At 40.9% G+C, this 16,648-nt stretch overlaps 1 protein-coding gene across 4 annotated transcripts in view; it reads left to right on the forward strand.

Moving 5' to 3' along the window:
• The window catches only part of nrp1a (neuropilin 1a), a 68,794-nt gene that overhangs the window by 37,727 nt on the left and 14,419 nt on the right, over positions 1-16,648 (forward strand). For all 4 annotated transcript variants that reach the window (XM_079601758.1, XM_079601757.1, XM_079601759.1 and 1 more), the window contains 4 exons: positions 538-704; positions 8,828-8,983; positions 11,982-12,126; positions 15,136-15,467. In XM_079601758.1, the coding sequence (XP_079457884.1) occupies positions 538-704; positions 8,828-8,983; positions 11,982-12,126; positions 15,136-15,467 (800 nt within the window). The remainder of the gene's footprint in view (positions 1-537; positions 705-8,827; positions 8,984-11,981; positions 12,127-15,135; positions 15,468-16,648) is intronic.

The raw sequence follows: 16,648 nt of genomic DNA on the forward strand, positions 1-16,648 counted from the left end.
CACTTTTGGGGGTCAAAGCGTGAACTTTGCTTGTCTCAGACACACGGCCAGCATGCCCCATAACATCACAAAACAATCAGTAATGCCCTTATCCTGGGTGGCATGGCATGTGGAGTGATATACAGCCTGCTCTCCTGGCATCTAAAAACACAGACATGCTAGTGCCGTCTCTGATGCTGACGCTGGGGAAATGGCCTTCCCATGTGCCATTTAACCGTGCACCATCCAAAAGCTTTTCTTTATGAACCTCATGACTTGCTTGTTGCTGGACTTAAGAGCTTAAACTGAATGTTTTATGAATAAAGCGTCTTAATGTGGTACACTTCCCACTGTGCTTCCATTAAATTGTGCTTTTCCTGTGAGAAGTGTTTTATTCTGGTCCTAAGAGATGGAAACCTGTGGTACTTTGCTGCTGAGTGGCCCATTCCCAAGAGGAAGGCCTTAGTTTGGGTCAGGATCTGATGTATTCTTTATTTAGATCATGAAATGACATTTTAACAACTCCCCCACCCCTCTTTCTCCCTGTGATTTCTTCAGACTTTGACTGTACCGAGCCTTTGGGTTTGGAAACTGGGGAAATCCATTCTGATCAAATCATGGCCTCATCCCAGTACAACCCCAGCTGGTCTCCAGAACGTTCTAGACTCAACAACCCAGAGAATGGTTGGACCCCTGCAGAGGACACAAACAAAGAATGGATTCAGGTACTGCACGATTCGCATGCATATACTGTAGATAGCAGTCTATTATGAATGAGTAATGGGGGAGGGATTTGTCCTTGGCAGAGAATAGACTCTTTTATAGAATTGATTTTTTTTTTTTTGAAGAAGAAGAAGCTGCTCTGAAACTCCCCCACACTTTTATGATTTTTGTGTCTAGCTGAATTCAACTTCAGCTCTAACAAGTGGCCTTGCAGATGCTTTTGCCACTGGCTTGCTTTTCTCTATTGAAGACCAGCAGCAACATCTGTTGAATGCTGCCCTTTGGTCCACAGCCATGGAATGTTAAAACCCAAATGTACTGGTTCGCTCCAACCCCAGTGAGTCTTCCCGGCCAACAGATGCTTGAAACCTCAACAAAATCTGTCTGTATCTAACATGATCTTAATGTCCGAGAGACAATAAGAAACCTGAAGCCTGTTCTAAGGAATGTGGCCACACACAGTTACATGTTGTAGGACAACAGATTATTTGTGCATGTCTATTTCGGTTGCATGAATCTGTGAAAAACTCTTGGCATCAGTTATTGTGTTGATTGCAGGCCTTTTCTTACACTTAGGGGCTTTACTGTGACCCAAACCCCAAGGGTACCCTGAAAACCCAGACTTGTTTTATAATCTTTGGAAAGCTTGGGCCAAAGAGACTCCTCAGGAGGCTAATAACAGACGTGACCCGCGGCCAAATATTTGCTAGGGGAGGTCTGTTAAGCAGATTTTCCTTATTGCAATCAAAATATTGTCTCTGAAAACTCGTGTTCTAAACCAGAGACTAATTGAATTAGGGGAAGGTACCTCAATGTTGCAGAGAAGAGGAACTGTGATGTTTAATTCATTTCATTGTGGAAGCAAGACGTATGCATTTCCCAAAGAAACTGGAGACCAGTTCTCTCCTTGCGGCTGCAAATTCTGCCCCACATTTTTAGTGGAGAATTTCCATAGCTTTGTAGAGCAGAGCCCTGAGGATACCATGCTGAGACTGATCAATATGAGGATTGTGCCGTTTTATCTGTTGATTTCTCGAGTGTTCTTGATCATCATGATATTTCAAAGTTCTTCTTTGTTTAGATGGGCTCATTATGCTTATAGATTACAAGTCTCTGTCAATAAAGTATTGATTTGGGACTCTTGTACAGAGCACAATGAACTACACTAAGACTCTACCAGGATGTTCTCTGAGAAGCAGTCGATAATAAGCCTCTACTCTTTTTACAGACCATCACTTCAACTGAAGGATTCTCATGTTCGTCAGATGACAGTATATTTGTCAATGTTTGGCATGTGGTTTTGACATCTTCTCAGAGAACATCCTGGTTGAGTCTTAGTGAAGTTCATTGTGCTCAGTACAAGAGTCTTCAAAAGTTAAACATTCTGCATTTGTGACTCAAATGAGTCTCAAAGATCAAATTTAGAAAATGTATATTCTAGCACCTAAACCAATCGGTTCCACATCATTTCACAGTTGCCACTTCATATTTTATTCAGGATAATTAAGTAGACTTTGCAAATGTTCGCCCTCTTGGCTTGCTGAACTTGTTTAGTCATTTCAGATATTAATGAAACTCTAAATGACTCGCCTCCCACAGTGCAGTATCGAGCTGAAGAGAGCACAATTTCGCAGCCGCTTGGAATTCTCTAAAGGGTATTGATTAGAGGAAGGGTACTCTTTTTGGTAGGAGAAATTTCAGCAAATCAAACGTATTCTGTTTCAGCCCGCATGTGCCGTGCCCCTGCAAATCCCTTTCCGCCAATCAGATGTCAAAGTTGAACCCCGCACATCTGTTTCCAAGGGAACAAAGGCGGAACCCTGCCGAGGATGAATGATTTATAATTTGGAGACGTCCTGCGCTCATTCTCTCTCTCTCGTGCCCAGCACTTGTGGAGGAGTTTAATTATAACAAGCGTTATTAAAAGAGTGGAATTCTTCATTTCGCTTCCATTAAGCAACACAATCTAATAGCGCAGTCCAACAACTCGCACACTCCTGTGTCCTCCAACGCATATTATCAGTTCATTATTTATTACATTTACACTCTCGAATGTAATTTACAGCAGACACTTATATTATTCATAGAAGCCCTGTTCTTCCTTGTTAAAAATCCCCAATTCTAGCAGGTTTTTCTCCACACAGAAGGTGTCAAAAAGACAGCGTTTGTCATGCATCTTAATGCGGTTTCAAATTAGATTCAGGGTCTAATGCTCCCAGCTTGCCACTGCTGATAATTAGTCAAGGGTCAGGAGATCTTCAGCTACGCCAGTAAGCTACACAGGCCACTATTCTCTATGTCCATTTACAAGAGTTTGTGCCATGCTGACAAACAAATCTCCGTTAAGGTCTTTATCAGATATATGATGGATGAAGAAGGGGCAGAGTCTTGCAGAACATGGGATTCTGGCTCTGAAGACTTCCAGTGTGCTATGTTTATGGAGACAGCCTGGTTTCAATCGGAAGACTTTGTTAAAGCGTGACATACCTACATCTGTACAACACATTTTGACTCTCACTGGGAAAGACTTCCGATTTATAGAATACCGTAACCTAAAACAAAAGACACTGTTAAGGGTCTTATGGATGGCAGATTTTCCATCCCATGGAGAGCCTGGCACAACAACAAAAACAGATCCTGTTTGGTAGACAGACTGAGATATTTTAACATCAATGCGCTGCATACTGCATGTGATGCAATAAATGCACGCTCATCCACTCCAGACGCATCAAAGCACTTCTATGAATTATGCATTTTGATCTGGGAAAACGTCAACTGTCAATAGTTGAAAGCTCCTGTCTACCTACTAATGGTTGAATAGAAGTTGCTCATTATAGATCATGTTCAGTTTCATTAATCTCAGCCTCGCATTCATTCTCATCCACAGGTCTACCGAAACGCGTCAGCTGTTGCATTTATGCAATGGTGCTTTGAATACACAGTGGTTCATTTATGAACCTGCTGCATACGCCTGTCCTGCTGTTCAGCTAAATGGTTTGATCAGGGCTTGATTCACAGGGATGCGAAGGCTTTTCTCCTTAGCTTCACTGGAGAGGATGTTTACCTTCATCTTGTTCATTAAAGCATCTCTGACAAGAGGGCAGAGCGTTCAAAACAACAAGGCAATGTTTTCAAGTCTGGAACTGTAGAATGCCAACCAGGTTTTGTGTCAGCTAGTTCAACAGGAAGCCGTCAGCTTGATTGATGGAGGTGAGGAGGGAATGTGCCAGGTCTGTAGATGGAAACAATGATTGAGACACCACCCCAACCTCTTACTCTTATCTGCTGTGCCAATGCCTCGAGTCGCCGACCCATTCTGCTACAAAAACAGGTCGGAATTCCCATCAAGCAGGCACTAATTACAGACTTCCTCTGAGAAAAACATTCCTCACGGGCTCTTGAGCGTTCCATTATCTAGGAAGGTTGAATGTAACGAGGGAAATAGCCAAAAAGAGGGAGATTTAGGGGCGAAATGTCCCTCCAGAAACAACGCATTTACCTGCGCATGTCATCTACATATGTTTCATATTGGCGATCATGTAGACGTAGCTATGTCCGCTCTCCATTGTTTTGCTTAGATTTTTTCTCTCTTCAATTAAAGGATTAGCTGCTGCTATTTTGAGACGGGTGCTGTTCTCCTGCCAGCTGATGAGTAATTAGACAGTAGGACTGTAATTAACATGAGAGTCTCTACTGACAAAGCCTGCAGAGCTGGTGTCAAGCTAGGCCACCCTGCTAGCATCACACCTGCGCTAGGTACATTCTTATGATTTTAAACCATCTTCAGTGCCTGCATGTAATTAGCTTGAAACGTTTAAAATATCTTCGTTGATATCATTTTCTAGCAATTAAATGAATCCAGGTGTATGCTGGATAGGCTACGTAAGCTCGTATGCTGGTGTGTGAATGAGATTCAGAAAAAAGCTACATTGCATTCATAATAAATTAATGTCAGAGGAAGTTTCACAGGCAGGATATTCTATTGTCATCAGTGTGGTTATTGTTGTCTTATTGTGTTGGGCTAGTAATAACAACAATATTTGACCGTGAACTTTATGATTACAGACGTCTAGCCTGACTAATATAGTTGATTGACCATTCTCTCCAAAATTCAGCCATTCAATGCAGCAGATTAAACAACTTTCAGAACTTATTTTACTTGCATAATGTAACATATTGCAAGGATATTTTGCAAGGGAAAAAAGTGGTCCAGAGTTGGTTTTCGTAATTGATTGGATTGTGAAAATTGACCATTATATCAGGTGTTTGAAGGAAAGAAGCTCTTTTGGGCTAGGATTGTTTTTTTTCTTTCTTATACTATCCTCCCCATTAGACTGGTTTGGGTCATAATTCTTTGGAAGAGAAGTAGATGATCACCACTCAGGCTCATGCATAATTAAAAGCATAAAATAAAAAACCTTTAGAAGTTCTAAAAATAGCGCTGGCTAATTCTGCCAGGTAAATTGGGTGATGAATGCGAGGTCTTTGAGGAGCCTATAGATCTCTCAGCTGGCAGTAATACAATTTTCATGAAAATGTGAATTAATTATACCTGTGGTTAATGGAATTTTAGAGGAGCTTTCGGAGCAACCAGGTGTCGTGGGATGGGATGGTGGGAGGAAGCCGAGGTTTGATGGATGAAGTAGAACTTTGCCCTGCGAAACCTGCCGTCCCACATTTGTGTTTGCTTTGACTGGGCCATCGCGCATCTGTCTACTCAACGTCTTAGTTCCTCCTGGCTAACCCGCTCCAGATGGTGCTTGAGCCTTAGATACACAAGAGCAGTTGTGCTTTTAATGACTGACCAATTTGTGGATTTTTGTTGTGCACTGATATGCAAGAGAAAGGGGAAAGAGACAAGAAAATAAACTGAATGGAGAAAAATGTTTTTACACAACGTTTATTTTTTACGGACCAGAATATGTAACTCGCCACCATCGAGCACACTAAACAAAAGAAACACCATTACGAGCTCATGCTAGGATGAGCCCAAATGTCACAGCTTTAGGAAGCCAGCAGACACGTTTGACGCTTGTTTATTTCAACGCAATTAGCATGAGAAGCTTCAGTGAGTGTGAATTAGGTTTAGACAGATTAGATTTCTGCCGCTTCCTTTCATGCGGGCCGAGGGCAAGGCAAAAACTGTCCCTTCAAACACACACACACACACACACACACACACACACACACACACACACACAGGCTCTGATGTAATAAAACACACACTCTTTGTAAATTTAATTAGCTGTGAAAAATATAAGCTGAGGTCCATACTTGACAGATGGACTCTGGGCAAAATGAACAGGTTTTAACATGCCAGGACTTTCCCATGGCTGAATTATAAGAAGTAGTTACACTTGAGTTCTTGCCAGCAAGATATATTATAATGATATGTTGTTTTATTCAATTTCACATTTCAGATTATTGGACTTGATATCATGAGAAACGGCATTATTTGATTCGTCTATTGGGTGGAATCTCTTCAGACAGACTCTCTTACATAACCCACAACATCCAAACAAAAAGAGTTGAAATATAAGAATATAATAAAACAACATGATTTGCAGAGTTAGCTGGCTTGAGCACACATGTTCCTCCAGAGACGCTTGGATTCACTTTCTCACAGACTGACTGACCATTATAAAACTGCATATTCACACTAGTGACTAATACAACTACTCGGCTGGCCAGGTGTGGTTTCAACTGTTATAATATTGTCTTACCAAAATCGTTTTTGATTCTGTGGTCATGATATTTCAGATGTAATGCCCTCAGTCGAGTCCGACTTGTTTCCTTATAAGGAAGCGTAATTCACTTTTGGAACGGGTTGTTTTCTGGAAGCCAGAAACTGGAGTTTCTCAGCCAGGGAATTCCCGTGAGAAACTGGGGTTTCCCTCAATCTCCTGTTTGTTATTGCTTTTAAAGGTGAAGTGTGACATTTTTTTTCTTGATGTTTAAATATTTTCTCCTTTTCTCCTGTCCTAATAAGCAGAGGCAACTATAAGTAAACTATTTGTAGATTGATTTCCCAGGAAAGTATACACTCTGTTATTCTGTTGTGTTTTTGAAACATTGCTCTGTTTATTTAAGAATTCTGACCTGCCTTGCATAGCAACAGCTCAACCAATGGCGTGAGTTTGAGGTTGAACTTATTGATTGGCTGACCAATGGCAGTGTATTCAGGAAACCTATTGGAAAACAATCATTATTTTTTGTTGAAATTGATATTTGATTGGTTGTAAAGTTGTGTAAGGGTCATGTATAGAGATTACTGTAGTAATAGTACTGTAGTCATCAGTTTCTTATTGCTCTAGTTTCTTTTACCCCCTCTCTCTCTCTCTTTCACAGAGCAGAAAGTGGTTAATAAATCACGAGGCGCTCATTAGTTCTGATCTGCGATCAGCTGGTGTGAGGGAAACTGATCCAGACTGTCTTTTCTCCAGCCAAGCTTTCTGATCTCAAATCGCTGGCTGCTACACAGCTCTCTTATCTTCCTGCCATGTATATTATATAGCCAGAAAATCCGATCCGCACTCATTCAGCAGACTTTAGAAACAAAGACCTTATTTTTTGAATACTGTTAAACTGAGTGAGGACTATGATGTCTTACAAATACTGTAAAAAAAATAGAACAGACCGAGTTTTCAATTAGCTCTTTGCTAAATGAGTTATGTAACAGTAATGCTGATCAACTTTATTAGAGTATCTAAGGGGCTGTTTACACCTGGCCACTTTGTTTACATGCGTTTTCTGTGATCGGATTGCTATCTGATCGTGAAAAGACTCTGTAAATGCCCTCCGCAACACATTCGAGACGGATTTGAATCCGATCGCTCAAACCACTTCTGGGATGCATTCCTGATGAAACTGGACAAGTGTAAATGCATCTGGTTGTTGAAACATATGTTGTACACATATGTAAATTTTACTCCTCCCCAAAACGCTAAAAAATAAACGTGTGAGAGTGTGTTATAAGCTATATAGTCAGATACGATGACGCTTCTGCAACAACCATCACCGCAGATGAGCATCTATTCATCAAGCCAATGTGTAAACTATCGCAAATCAAAGTAAAAGTAAGTCTCAGACGCTTAACACACAATCATCTTCATTAAAAGTAAAGAAACGAAATGATCTTACCAGGGCTGTTGCCGCTCTCTCTTATTGCGGTCTTTGATTTCAAAATTTTAGCTGATGATCAATAAAATGCAGCTCATAACTGTTGCTTTCGGTGACGTGGACTCCATTAAATCTGCATATAGGGCGGGAACTGAAGATCGGATTTATATCCGTTTTGCAAAAACACATTTATGTGACCAGGTGTAAACAGCCCCTAAAACACATCCTCTATTACAATGATATTATCCTGCATTTGTAGTCAGTTTTCTGTGTGGCACTGGCTCTACTGTAAATGTTAGTTCACAAGTGACATGTTTTGATAATGTTCTATGGGGATGTCATCAGTTTCAGATTATGACAGGATTTATTTCATCTTCCCCCTGCACTAAAGAATCTCCCCAAAGACCACAGCTTTGCACTGTTAAATGCTCAATGTATGATCACCCAGTTGACGTGGGATTGCATATTCCACTCAAGAGTGTTTTTGCGGCATTTAATCGCATTGTTTTCTTTTGATTCTGCATCCCATCGTGTGTATTACAGCTCTGATATTCCTGGATTTGACCAAATCAATGACAGCTCCGTCCACATTTTCTCTTCCATCTTCCAGTAACCCCTGACCACTCTCTCCCGTCCTTCCTCTCAGACACACTCACGGGAATGACATCAGAACTCATGACTTCTTTATGAAGCATTCATTTTTCAATACAGCACACGTCTGAAATACACGTTTCCTTTCAAGCTATTTTTTTTTTCTTTTTCCCGGCACGGACTCCATGAAGTTAAATATCCTTCCTCATCCAATAAGCTCTTGTCTCCCATTCAGGAAATTAAATCGTCACATTGACTTTGCTTTATTAAATTGGGATTCATTAAAATTAATCTTTCATTCTAATATTCACCTGGGGTCTTATGAGCTCAGTATGTGACACACGATAAGCCACTTTTAAAGTGATACTCCCTCTGTTCTCAACTATATAGAAGTAATATGGTTCTCTCTCCGCAGGTTGATCTTGGATTCCTGCGCTTTGTCTCGGCAATCGGCACACAGGGAGCCATCTCTCAGGAAACCAGGAAGAAGTACTATGTGAAGTCCTACAAGGTGGATGTGAGCTCAAACGGAGAAGACTGGATAACTATTAAGGATGGCTCAAAACAGAAGGTGACTTGTTTTATTATTTTCATTCTCTTTCATTGTTCGAAAAACAGGCAGATTTACCGATTTAACCATTGGCTTGTTGGGCCACAGACACAAAAGGCATTATGTAAGAACTATACAACAAGTTGTAGATTCTGCGTTTAAACTCCCACTGTAAATGCATTACTTTAAACACAATTTGTGTTTGTTTTTAGAAACTAAGCAACCAGTCAAAAGGATTTTCTAACGCTTTACTCATTATGGACCTGGAACATCCCCTACCCGTTAAATATTTCAAATATTCCTATAACAATGAAGTAGTGTTAGAATGTCCTGCTAAGAGCTCAGGTTTGATTTTGTACAGCTCATTTTCCACTAAACGATAAATAGGTCTATTTTCTCAGAAGTAATCCCTAACTAGGTACATTTCCAGTGCTCCTTGGCAGGAAGCCCTGTAAACATCTTGCGTTGTAGCGCTGTCACCGTGTGCATTCGTTACACCAATCCATGCTCCGGCTCCAGACGGGAATGCCACGCTCATGTGTTCTGCAGGGATTGTGTTTCTCTGACTCCATTATGTGCGCAGTGTGGTATGTTAATCCGCTCTCTTAAAAGACTGCAAGCACTGTAAAAACTCCAACTCCAAAGCCACCACAGTAGTCTGGCTGATTTTCTTTTCTTCCCTTTAAGGAATGATGTCAACATTTGCGGTAGGGCTTTTTTTTTTTTTTTTTCATTGAAAGGAAAGAACAAAAGAGTTAATAAACAGAGAGTGGCTAATTGAGAGAGTGAGAGGAGGAGGCATTCTGGGAAGGTTTAGAGTGTTTGAACAGCTGGTTGGACGCACTTGACCATGTGACTCATTGAATGAGGGCCGAGGAGACGCTGATCGATTAGCCATCGGGTGAGCCGACTCTAATGTGTCCCTCAACACAGGACAGTTAACTACAGGAAGACATGCCTGTCACATTTGACACACTGGCTGTCTCTCGAAACCTTGTGAGCATCGTACCTAGACAGCGCGTTGGGGATCATAGCCAAGACAGGTTATTATAGAACAACGTATGTGCAACTCATGACAAGGATGTTGTTAAAAACATTTTATATGTATAAACATGTATAAACATTTATAAACATTTATACATGTTGTTAAAAACATTTTCTGTCCAAAATATTGGATATTACCTTGAGTGTAATGTGAAAAATATGATATATTCCATATATTATATTACATACAGTATATATAATTCATGCTGATATAAATTACTTTTTAATGTCATTAAAATAATGTCACAATGCAAATCTGAAATTAAGTTTTTTGCTAAATGTAATTTCGTTTTTCATATTCACTTGATTTTGATGCTGAATGATCCAAAGATTCGGTCTCTGGAAGCGTCTTAAAACCTATGAAGCTGCATACAGTGTGTGAAGTTTGTTTCACTCGTTTGTGAGCGTAGGACGTGTTCATATGCATGTTTATATCTGCTTGGCAGACTTGCTCTAACAATACAATTTTTGAAATAGACCTGTCAAGCTAAGCAAGCCAATTAGATGGTTACGTATGTGTGTGTGTGTGTGTGTGCATACACATCTTCATGCTTGGAAGTAACAGTGAGCTTAAATATACCCAAAGGCCCAATTTCTATGTCGACCCTCAACTGAAGTACACTGTTCTCTTTTTAGAGCGTGCATTTTTAAGGTGCGGTGCCTTGTTTCTGTCTGCTTGGCTCTAAAGTGCTTTCGTGAGGTGAGGGCCCATTTACAGACTGCTGAAGCAGCAGTTCGACTGCGAGGATGTTGCACAAAGGAAAGCCTTTTTACTACTTAGAGCAGTAGGACAGAGCATTGGCGTGACATTTAAAGATAGTGGATGGCTCCTCATGTGTCTCCCTCCCAGACACACACGTTTTGAAAAGTAGTGCCCAGGGACACGATTAGCAGCATGGATTCTGGGATAGACGGATGGCTGAATGCCCTGACTTGGATTTAGCAACACTTGGCCATCCTGAATGGCTTATAGTTTGACCTGGTCTTGTTTAGAATTGTGTATTGAATGTACTGATATTAAAGCAATACACTGACAGAGAGAGATAGAGAGAGAGGTTGAATTCACCATTGGTTAAGGTAGTTCCCAAAGTGTTAGTGTGGCCTAGATTGATTTCTTGCTTTTGAAAACTGGAAAATCAGCTATATATTTTTTGTCATTTATAATAAAAAAATTTACACTTTTTCATCACTGAGGACACAAACCTGGATAAATTATGAGCTCTGGACACAACTGGTCAGTGGCATTAGTCAAATTTCTATATTTCCTTTAGGTAATCACACTCTAAAAAATGCTTGGTTGTTTTAACCCAATTTTGGGTCAAATGTGGACAAACCCAGCCATTGGGTTAAATTTTCAATTGCATTTTTGATCCAACATTTGGGTTTGTCCATATTTGACCCAAAATTGGGTTACCCAGCATTTTTTAGAGTGTAGGTGTGACGACATACTATCAACAGTTGCTGTTTATTCTTAACTCTCCTATGAGATTATCTCATCATGAGAGGAAAAAATCTGGAATTTATACAGTGACAAGATGCTGTACAACAAGGTTGGATTTGCCTTTATTTGTCTTTCTTGTCGCATATATCCAGATCTTCCCTTCACAGAGAACATGTGCTAGCTGTCAGCAAGTATCAGTGCTCATGGACATAACACAGTTTGATTCATCGCTATGTCTGTTGAAACAACAACCGATACCATTGTGTTACTGAAGCGTCCAAATCATTCAGCGCTAGTTGTAACCCAGACTATGACATCACAAAGTAGCTTTTGTATTGCTACACAGTTGGCTCCAGAGATAATATAATTCAGGCTGTATTTAGTTTGTCACATTTGAAGACGCTGATCTAAACACATTCCTGTAATTTCTCTGTTTCAAGTGTTAGGTGAGTCCCAGGTCACAGAGGTCTGTCCTTGGTGGCTCCCTTAAACAAACCATGTTAATAATTAATGTGTTTGTTCTTTGTTTGTCAGATTTTCCAGGGTAACACCAACCCTACAGATGTAGCGAAAGCCGCGTTCCCCAAGCCCACGTTGACACGATACCTCCGGATCCGACCCCACTCCTGGGAGTCCGGCATCGCCCTGCGGTTGGAGGTGTACGGATGCAAAATCTCAGGTTGGTTTCAAAAGAACTGGTTCTTTTCACTGTCAACAGCACAACTGGGATACATCAAGAAATTCAGTTTAGAAGCAGAGTGTTAATTCAAATTTGGAAGCAGTTTTTTGTCAACACACCACTCCATCATGATCTTTCAATTAGATGGTTTACGTTTTGCTTGCTTTGGAGGCAGGCGTATGGAGAAGTGTTTATTCATGCCTCTGAAAGCCATGTGCGAACCGCGCATATGCAATAGTCAAGGAGATATTGCATTATAGACAAGTGTTCACGTCAACAAAAAGGACAGTGTATTCATGTTTCCCCACGTTTGGATGTACTTCATTCAAAATGAATGGCATGCACAGCATGCAACCTCTCCACTTCAACCCCATTTCTGCCTCTACCCTTCTCCTCTGAGCTTTACCCTCTCAGCGGCTCACACACACAGATGTACATATTGCACATGCAATTGTGCACGCCGAGATCTACACCCACCAGCCGTAGTCAGGCCCAGCTGGCCCTGGCCTAATTTGCATACTCATCTGCATGTTTTGGCATGGCTCCACCCTACAGAGCTTTGATTGCAAAGGCTTTCGTATCATCAGTGCCTCCCTGCTGAGAACATTTCCTCATATGTGTAGGAGGAGGCCGAGTTTGTTTTCCATCACGCACCGTCTATCAGCTTTACATTCAACATGCATAGAGGGCGTATTTTTTAGACTCTGTGTGTGTGTACACAGATTTAGCACTGGTTGTATATTTGTGTGTGTATGTGTGCGGTTCACCGCCGATCTGGAGCGCAGCTGTTGCCGTCGTGTTTTGGACGGGTGAACAGACCGCATTCTAAACACATCACAAGAGCGAAGGCCTCCCAGTGACATCATCAGTGTGCATCGGGCTTCCTTGTGAAGATGCGGCTAAGCTGGGCGACTGCTTAGAAAAGAATGTCCCCCTAGTTTCCCTAACCGTTTGTTTTTCTGTACAAGGTACCATGTTAAAAACATATATATTTTGAAGATATACATTGAAAATACCATGTTTTTGGATATTTACCAAGATAAACTACCAAAAATACCATGGTGCATGTCCAAAAAACATGAAAGTACCCTATTATTTTAGTACAAAGGAATAGGTCAAAATACAATAGTATTACTATTTGATGCCAGTACTGTTTGCAAGGGCATATTCTAAGGAAATGTACTTGTTAGATACCAATATAATAACCATTCATTACCACGGCAAATATTAAAGTACCCAGGTATTACATTGACTTTACCTAGGTACTATTCCTGGGCACTATGATTGTTAACTCTGTACACACAGAGGATGCCGGCTGGCATTTAGAAGGTGGTCTGATAGGCTTTCCACAGCCATTAATAAACTTCCTCCCGCTGTTTGTAAATAAAACCATCTGTGTGTGTGGTCATCCAGCCTTTATGTGCTGTGCACAGACCAAACCAACAAATGAAACACGTGATGCATATCAACCAGTCCACCCTCAGGGTGTGTCTGTCAGGCTCTACCACACCAGGAGCTTCTACCAAGCATCCCCATCTGAGATCCATAAACAGGTCCGGAAGACAGTGCCAGCCAGCGGATTGAAAATAAACTTGGTTGACTTCCAAACTTTGAGGTCCAACCACCCCAGTGCAGATCTTTTTCATTCAGATCCCGAAACAATTCGGCATGCATATATCAGAAATTATACACTGAGTCATCTTGTAAATCTGGCAAGGGTCTGAGAAACCCAACCTTGGCTGTACATCCACAAACAAACAAAGGGAAAATCAAAGTCCCATGCATTTGTTGTTTTAGGAGCCTGGAACTCATATTTTGCAACTCATGAAGGGGTCACAGACAAGTGCTCTTTCCGTTCCAGAACTGCAGAGGAAGTTCCCTACATCAGTACAAAGGCAGTGTTGTGAATGAAAACTCTGTTCTGCTGGTATTTCACGGGACATTAGGTCCATCTGTGACTAGTCCAAGATTGTCTCTGACGCTTTCCTGCTCCACGGGTGCTGATCGTAGATTAAGGTATCGCTGGCAGGTCACGAATCCCACAGCGTTGAAGAAGTCGTGACACGCAACTCACAGACAGTCAGTTGGTCGGCGCTGCATGTCTGACAATTTCCCTCAAACTCAACGTGCCTTTACCTAAAAGTAGCAAAGCGTGAAAAATCTTATGATCAACACCGGAACAAAGGAATTCAGTTTTTACAGATGAAGATAGATTACAAGAAGGATGAAGGAGGTGAATAAGAAAGCAGGTGAAAAACAAAGGAGAATGAAGGTAGGAGTGGAGCAGGACTGAGGATGAGAGCAAGAAACTGTTCGGAAATTAAAGGTAGAAGCTCTAGAGAAAGGCTTTAATTAGGTCGCTTGAGAAAAAGAGTTAATGCACAAGGTCATTGGTGAAAGGAAGATGGAGAGAGAGAGAAACAAAGAGAACAAGAGGCTTCTTATCTCTTCTGTCCACTTCATCTGTCTTTCCTGTGCAATGAATGTCTTTCCTTCTCTCTTTGTTCAGGCTCTTTATGGCCTGTGACCTCTTTAGGTTGTTGGTAAGAATGTTTCCCAGCTCACTGAGACGTGACCGTTTCTACCAAGTTTATCAGCCAACATAATTTTTTTCTTCTCTTGTCTTTCTCTTTCACTCAGACCCATCCACTAATGCTAATCTAATCTTTGCTAACTTCCCTCTCCACTATGTACTCAAACCACTCTCTCTTTATCCGTGTCCATGTGTTTTATTGGCATGACAAACCAACAATTACAATTGTTTTGCCACTGCAGTGGCAGGTTAGACAACAATCTAAGGGATCAGGTCAAGGGATCAGGATATGGCTAGTTCGGTTGGGTTGGGTGCCATAACTACACAATCCGGGTCCAAATGCATCTTTCTCCATCAATCGCAATTCAAAGGTTTTTTGAAGGCTCTTAAAAACATTAAATGTACTTAGGTTAGTGAGTCACTAGGGAAGGGTTTGAAACTTTCTTCAATCTAACACTCTCTTTGTCCCTCAACAGAGTACCCATGTTCAGGAATGTTGGGAATGGTCTCAGGCCTCATCGCAGACTCTCAGATCACAGTCTCTTCCCACACCGAGCGCACATGGGTGTCAGAGAATGCTCGTCTGCTGACCAGCCGATCGGGATGGACGTTGTTGCCACAGCCCCAGCCGTACGCGGACGAGTGGCTACAGATAGATTTGGCCGAGGAGAAATTGGTCAAAGGTTTGATCATCCAGGGAGGCAAACACCGTGATAACAAGGTCTTCATGAAGAAGTTTCGGCTGGGCTACAGCAACAACGGATCCGACTGGAAAATGGTGATGGATGCCACTGGCAACAAGCCCAAGGTAAGATATGGGGAAGCTGGAAGGTAGATGGACATAAACTGGATGCTCATTTAGAATTGGTTCTGAATCACTATGCGGTTCTTGAGTGCAAGTCTGAGATTGTTTAGCCTGACTTTCAGGAAATGACTGAGTTTAAGAAAGTTGAATGTGGAGCTATAATATATTCTTCCCAAAGCCTTTAGATGGACAGAGGAGAGAATGACAATAATTAGACTAATGCTGTGAGCACAATATTGGGGATATGTCCCAAATGCATTCAACAGTTCTACTAATACATTTAACCCTAACAATACAAAATAATACTACACATATGTAAGATATAATGTACGGTCAGGGAACTGCACATTATCCTGTTTGGTCTTAAACCAAAAATAAATATATTAATCATTTGGAAAGGAAGAGACCATGGAGTGATATTAGAAACATAAAAACTGCTATGTAGCAAATCAGATAACTTCAACTAGAGATGCACCGATATGAACATTTTGGCCGATGCCGATAATTCTTTATATTGTAAAGCCGATAACTGATATATTGGCTGATAAATCTAAATCCACATTTTTCTATAATTTTTTAAGATCCTGATTACAAAAACAAAAGTCACCATTAAAAGCCATGTCCCAAGCACACAATTATAATGATGAACTGTATTTTCCTTTTTGAAGTGATTTCAATAATATTTCAAGCAATTCAAAACCTTTATGGTGAACAGTGCACATCTGAAGTGTAATCTATTATTTATTGGCTTCAAGATATTTGCCAAATTTTCTTATCAGGCCGATATCGATAACATTACAAATGAACATATATATACTGATATGGTGGCCGATATATCATGCATTCCTTCTAGAACATTGATCAAGTAGTTCATAGTATAGTGCTCATTAGCAATCATGATCATCATACATGAAACCGGCAAATTGCAAAAAAATCTACGCATGAATCACATAAAATTTGTCTTTTTTTTGTGGAGCATAGACTATGTGCCTTATCCCCTTTAAAAAAAAAAGGTAAATTGGAGTCTCAGTACTAGAAGGCCCCTTTCAAAACCCTCATATGTCTTTTTTAGCTTGAAGGACAAAAGGAGACACATTAGCTCTGATGGCCATTAATGTTCTTTCATGACTCCTCATCTTGTTCTGTGCCTCTTTGTTACCTCTGGCGAGTGTCTTTCTGTCTTT

Source organism: Phoxinus phoxinus, assembly GCF_949152265.1.
Source record: "Phoxinus phoxinus genome assembly, chromosome: 24".
In the NCBI taxonomy this organism is placed as follows: Eukaryota; Metazoa; Chordata; class Actinopteri; order Cypriniformes; family Leuciscidae; genus Phoxinus; species Phoxinus phoxinus.